At 64.8% G+C, this 6,605-nt stretch overlaps 1 protein-coding gene across 1 annotated transcript; it reads right to left on the reverse strand.

Moving 5' to 3' along the window:
• On the reverse strand, nt 1-6,134 carry LOC107050760 (SH3 and cysteine-rich domain-containing protein 3-like; the record flags this gene model as incomplete). Its single annotated transcript, XM_040654899.2, is given in 9 exon segments — nt 1-22; nt 150-199; nt 304-370; nt 468-559; nt 647-719; nt 3,432-3,529; nt 3,637-3,898; nt 4,139-4,196; nt 5,925-6,134. Coding segments are annotated over 8 exon segments (721 nt in total), but the record flags the coding sequence as incomplete, so codon positions are not given.
• Nucleotides 6,135-6,605: the final 471 nt, after the last annotated feature.

The raw sequence follows: 6,605 nt of genomic DNA on the forward strand, positions 1-6,605 counted from the left end.
GCCCCGGCTGCGGCTTCTTGTTCTGGGGGGGGGGGGCACGGGGGCACGGGGGGGGGGCACAAAGGGGGGGGGTCAGTGTGTGTGTGGGGGGGGTCAGTTCCCCCTGGGGGGGTCATTGGCCGTGGGGGGGGGGGGGGGGGGGGGCGAACCTTCTCATCGGGTGCACTTTTCTCCGTCTTTTTGTCCCCTTCGGAAGTGCCTGGAAAGGGAATTTTGGGGGGGGGGGGGGGGGCACAAAGGGGGGGGGGGGCACTTTTTGATGCTGCTGCCCCCCCCCCGCCCCCCCCGTCCCGCAGCACTCACCCCCCTCTGCTTTGCCCCCCTCCGCCTTCGTGGCCTCGTGTTCCTCATCCATCATCGCGGCCAAAGGCTGCAAAACGGACCCCCATCAGTGAGGGGGGGGCCCGGGAGGGGGGGGGCACATATTGGAGGGGGGGGGGCACATATTGGGGGGGGTCCGCACTCACATTCTTTTTGTCATCGCTCCCTTTCTTGCGCTCCTTATTGGCCATAATGACGCCCGTCCGCAGCGTCTCGAAGACGGGGTCACTCCTGTTGGCTGCGGGGGGGGTCAGTGGGGCGGGGGGGGCATGAAGTGATTTCGGGGGGGGGGCACGAGGTGATCTGGGGGGGGGGCAGCGCTCACCCATGTCTTTGCCGCCCGCCTGCTGCTGGTCGCTGTATAGGGGGGAGCTGTATGCACGGCGGAACCCTGGGGGCTGTGGGGGGGGGGGGGGAAAAAGGGGGGGGGGTCAGAGCATCGCCACACAGCACAGGGAAACCCCCCCCCCAAAAAGGGTGGGAGGATTATGGGGGTGATGGGGGGTGGGGGGGCGATGGGGGTGACTGCATCCCCGTTCAAGGGGGGGTTGGGGGGGTGGGGGGCGTGGGGGGACTGTGACCCCCCCACAGACACAGAGCGGGGAGGAGATGGGGGGGTGGGGGTGGGGGGGGGTTGGGGAATGGGGGGGTGTGGGGAGTGATGGGGGGGTTGGGGGGGGGTAACGGGAGGGGGGGTGGGGGGGCGATTGGGGGCAGTGAGGGGGGGTTGTGTTGGTGATGGGGGTGACGGTGCCCCCCCCCAACCCCCCCCAGGGCTGGGAGGTGATGGGGGGTGGGGGAGGGATAGGGGGGGGTTGGAGGGGGTGACTGAGGGGGGGGGGATGGATGCAGTTGGGGGGTGGGGGGGATGGGGGGATGGGGGGTGTGGGTGGATTATGGGGGTGATGGGGGGTGAGAGGGTGGGGGTAATGGTGATGGGGGGGTTAGGGAGGGGTTAATGGGGTTTATGGGGGGATATGGGGGTGATGGGGGGTGATGGGGGGGTTATGGGGGTGGTGGGGGTGATTGGGGTGATGGTGGTGATGGGGGGGTAATGGGGTTTGTGGGGGGATATGGGGGGTGATGGGGGGTAATGGGGGGATATGGGGGCATATGGGGGGGTAATGGGGGGTTATGGGGGTGGTGGGGGTGATTGGGGTGATTGGGGTGGGGTTGGTGGGGGGTGTGATGGGGTTAATGGGGGTGATGGGGGGCGTTGGTGGATTATGGGGGTGATGGGGGGGTGATGGGGTGATGGGGGTGAAGGTGGGGTTAAGGGGGGTGATGGGGCGATGGAAGTGATGGGGGTCATTGGGGTCATGGGGAGGTGATGGGATTAATGGGGGTCATGGGGTCATGGGGGTCATTGGGGTGATGGGGACATTGGGTTGATGGGGTATTGGGGTTGATGGGGGTGATGGGGTCATTGGGGTGATGGGATCATTGGGGTATTGGGGTGATGGGGTCATTGGGGTAATGGGGTCATTGGGGTCAGTGGGGTGGTGGGGTCATTGGGGTGATGGGGTATTGGGGTTGATGGGGTGATGGGGTTGATGGGGTATTGGGGTGATGGGGTATTGGGGTCATTGGGGTGATGGGGTCATTGGGGTCATTGGGGTGACGGGGTATTGGGGTGATGGGGCATTGGGGTCATTGGGGTTGATGGGGCATTGGGGTCATTGGGGTGATGGGGCATTGGGGTCATTGGGTTGATGGGGCATTGGGGTTGATGGGGTATTGGGGTCATTGGGGTATTGGGGTGATGGGGCATTGGGGTCATTGGGGTGACGGGGTATTGAGTTGATGGGGCATTGGGGTCATTGGGGTGACGGGGCATTGGGGTCATTGGGGTCACTGGGGTTGATGGGGTAATTGGGGTTGAAGGGGCATTGGGGTCATTGGGTTGATGGGGCATAGGGGTCATTGGGGTGATGGGGTCATTGGGGTGATGGGTCATTGGGGTTGATGGGTCATTGGGGTCATTGGGGTGATGGGGTTGATGGGGTATTGGGGTCATTGGGGTATTGGGGTGATGGGGGTTGATGGGGTATTGGTGTCGGTGGGGGGTCATGGGGGTCATTGGGTTGATAGGGTCATTGGGGTGATGGGGCATTGGGGTGATGGGGTCATTGGGGTCATTGGGGTCATTGGGGTTGATGGGGTCATTGGGGTCATTGGGGTGATGGGGCATTGGGGTCATTGGGGTTGATGGGTATTGGGGTCATTGGGGTTGATGGGGTCATTGGGGTCATTGGGGTTGATGGGGCATTGGGGTCATTGGGGTGATGGGGCATTGGGGTCATTGGGGTTGATGGGGTTGATGGGGCATTGGGGTCATTGGGGTGATGGGGCATTGGGGTCATTGGGGTGACGGGGCATTGGGGTGATGGGGTATTGGGGTTGATGGGGTCATTGGGGTTGATGGGTCATTGGGGTCATTGGGGTTGATGGGGCATTGGGGTCATTGGGGTTGATGGGGTCATTGGGGTCATTGGGGTTGATGGGGCATTGGGGTCATTGGGGTATTGGGGTCATTGGGGTTGATGGGGAATTGGGGTCATTGGGGTGATGGGGTCATTGGGGTGATGGGGCATTGGGGTCATTGGGGTCATTGGGGTTGATGGGGTCATTGGGGTTGATGGGGCATTGGGGTCATTGGGGTTGATGGGGTTGATGGGGTATTGGGGTCATTGGGGTATTGGGGTATTGGGTTGATGGGGCATTGGGGTCATTGGGGTTATGGGGCATTGGGGTCATTGGGGTCACTGGGGTTGATGGGGTAATTGGGGTTGAAGGGGCATTGGGGTCATTGGGGTCATTGGGTTGATGGGGAATTGGGGTCATTGGGGTGATGGGGTAATTGGGGTGACGGGGCATTGGGGTCATTGGGGTCATTGGGGTTGATGGGTCATTGGGGTCATTGGGGTTGATGGGGTCATTGGGGTCATTGGGGTTGATGGGGTATTGGGGTCATTGGGGTGATGGAGCATTGGGGTCATTGGGGTCATTGGGTTGATAGGGTCATTGGGGTGACGGGGCATTGGGGTCATTGGGGTGATGGGGTCATTGTGGTGTTGGGGAGCAGCGCCCCCCCGCGGCGGCACACGCACGATTTTGCCGAAGCAGCGCTGCAGCTGCACGTAGCGCCGGCAGTGGTGGTGGATGTGCGTTTTGCAGTTTTTGCACCTCAGCCCGAATTTGTTGTTCACTGCGCACGGGGGGGGGGGGCAGAGCAATGCGTCACCGCTGCGGTCGCCCCCATCCTCCGCCCCCCCCCCCCCCACCCCCCCAAATCCGCCCCCCCCCCCCACTCACAGACGATCATTCGGGCGCAGACGTCGCAGAATTTGGGCTTTTTGAAGTAATGATCCTTGAATTTGTGGGGTTTGTCGTTGACGGGTTGGGGGGGCTCCGGGGGGGGCTCGGCCTCCTCCTCCTCCTCTTCCTCCTCCTCCTCCTCTTCGTAGATGTAATAAATGGGCCCCCCCGCGGGGCTCAGCAGCTCCCCGTTGGGCCGCACCTCCGGGGGGGGCTCCGCTTTGGGTTTGCGGTGGAAGAGTTCCTTCAGCCTCTGCAGCTGTGGGCCGGGAGGGGAACGCAGCGCTGCTGTGGGGGGGGGGCACCGCCCGACCCCCCCTTCCACCCCCCCCCTCCCCCCCCACTGCCCCCGGACCCCCCGGATGCCCCCATCCCCATTCAGGGGAGTGAGGTGTCAGAAGGCGGCCGGGCGCACCAACACGGGATGAAGCAATAAAGCACAGCCCCCCCCCCCCCCCCCCACCCCGGGACCCCCCCCAACCCGCTGTGCAGTGCTTACCCGGCTCTTGGCGGCCCCCCCCGCGGCGGGCGGCTCCGCAGCCTCCTTCTCTGTCATCCTATGGAGGGAACACAGCGCCCACTGCTCTGCACCCACTGCATGGCAGCCATTGCTCAGCACCCATTGCTCAGCACCCATTGCCCATTGCACAGCACCCATTGCATGGCAGCCATTGCACAGCGCCCACTGCATGGCAGCCATTGCTCAGCACCCATTGCTCATTGCTCAGCACCCATTGCACAGCGCCCACTGCTCTGCACCCATTGCATGGCAGCCATTGCACAGCGCCCATTGCTCAGCACCCATTGCTCATTGCTCAGCGCCCATTGCACAGCGCCCATTGCTCATTGCTCAGCACCCATTGCACAGCGCCCACTGCATGGCAGCCATTGCACAGCACCCATTGCACAGCGCCCACTGCTCTGCACCCATTGCTCATTGCTCAGCACCCATTGCACAGCGCCCACTGCTCTGCACCCATTGCATGGCAGCCATTGCACAGCGCCCACTGCATGGCAGCCATTGCACAGCACCCAATGCCCATTGCTCTGCACCCATTGCATGGCAGCCATTGCACAGCGCCCACTGCATGGCAGCCATTGCACAGCGCCCATTGCTCTGCACCCATTGCTCATTGCTCAACGCCCATTGCACAGCGCCCATTGCATGGCAGCCATTGCTCAGCACCCATTGCTCATTGCTCAGCACCCATTGCACAGCACCCACTGCACAGCGCCCACTGCTCTGCACCCATTGCCCATTGCACAGCACCCAATGCCTATGGCACAGCACCCATTGCTCTGCCCATTGCTCTGCACCCAATACCCATTGCCCACCACCCATTGCCCATTGCTCAGCACCCATTGCTCAGCACCCATTGCTCAGCACCCACCAACCATTGCTCAGCACCCACCGACCATCGCCCAGTGCCTATTGCTCACCCAATGCCCACTGCCCACCACCCACTGCCCACCACCCATTGCCCATTACTCTGCACCCATTGCCCACCACTCAGCACCCACTGCGCAGCACCCATTGCACGGCACCGAATGCCCACTGCCCACCACCCATTACTCCACACCCATTGCTCTGCACCCAATACCCATTGCCCAGTACCCATTGCTCCGCACCCACTGCCCACCACCCATTGCCCACCACCCACTGCCCACCACCCACTGCCCACCACTCAGCACCCATTGCTCTGCACCCACTGCCTATGGCACAGAACCCATTACTCCACACCCACTGCCCACCACCCATTGCTCCGCACCCATTGCACAGCACCCATTACTCCACTCCCACTGCTCTGCACCCATTACCTTCGCACCCACTGCCCACCACCCATTGCCCACCACCCATTACTCCACACCCACTGCCCACCACCCACAGCTCCGCACCCCACACAGCACCCATTGCTCCGCTCCCCCCCAGCAGTGGGTGCTGACGGTGCAGTGCAGTGCAGTGCAGTGCAGTGCTGACGCTGTAACCCCCCCCCCCCCCCCCCCCATTTCAGCTGCAGACGGCGCTGCTCAGCGCCCCCCCCCCCCCCCCCCCACTGCCACCGAGGGGGGGCGGCGGTGGTGGTGCGTTCTGCCCCACATCCCCCCAACAGCCGCAGCCCTCCCCTCAGCTCCGCCGCTACAACAGCGCCCCGCGGACCCCCCCATAACGTGACCGACGTGGGGGGGGGGGGGGGGGGCGGCGGCCCCACGGAAGGGGTTCTGTGGGTCCTCTTACGGCACAGCGTGCGGGACGGGGGGGTGGGGGGGCTCCGGAGGGCACTTACGCCGCGTGCAGAGCTGCCGTCCCACGGCGGAACCCCCCCCAGGGGTGGAGAGGGCGAAGTGGGGGTCCGGCTGAGCCCCCCCCGCCCCCCGACGTGGGGCTGCGCTGAGCGGAGTGACGGCCGGAGCGGCACCGACAGCTGAGCGCGGCGGGGGCGGACGCCGAGAAATCGGAGCCCACGGGGGGGGCAGAGCGGAGCGCCGCCGCCGCTATTCGCGCTCGGGGTCGCCGGGCGGCACAGAGGGGCGGCACTCCCAGCGCCGCTATGGGGCAGCCGTGGGGCGGCGGCGCGGCCGACGGCGCCCGACGCGCTGTGCCGTCGGTGGGCGCTGCGATGGATGCCCTATAGATGAGGGGGGGGGGGATGGGGGCGGCCGTGGGGTCATCGCGCCGGGCGGGGATGTGAACCCCACCGGAGCGCCCCGCATTGCGATGGGGAGCGCCAATGGGGCGCGCTGCGCCCGCCCTGAAACGCAGTGGGGTGCGGTGGGGTGCGGGGGCCGGCGGTGCGGGCAGAGAGCCCTCTCCGTTCCGGGGACGGACGATGTGGGGCTGCCTTCGCCCCACAGCTCTGCGCCCCACAGCTCTGTGCCCCACAGCTCTGAGACCCCACAGCTCTGCGCCCCACACCTCTGAGCCCCACAGCCCTGCACCCTAGTCCTGCACTCCACAGCCCTGCGCC

The sequence above is a fragment of the Gallus gallus genome, chromosome 34 (genome assembly GCF_016699485.2).
Source record: "Gallus gallus isolate bGalGal1 chromosome 34, bGalGal1.mat.broiler.GRCg7b, whole genome shotgun sequence".
Classification (NCBI taxonomy): domain Eukaryota; kingdom Metazoa; phylum Chordata; class Aves; order Galliformes; family Phasianidae; genus Gallus; species Gallus gallus.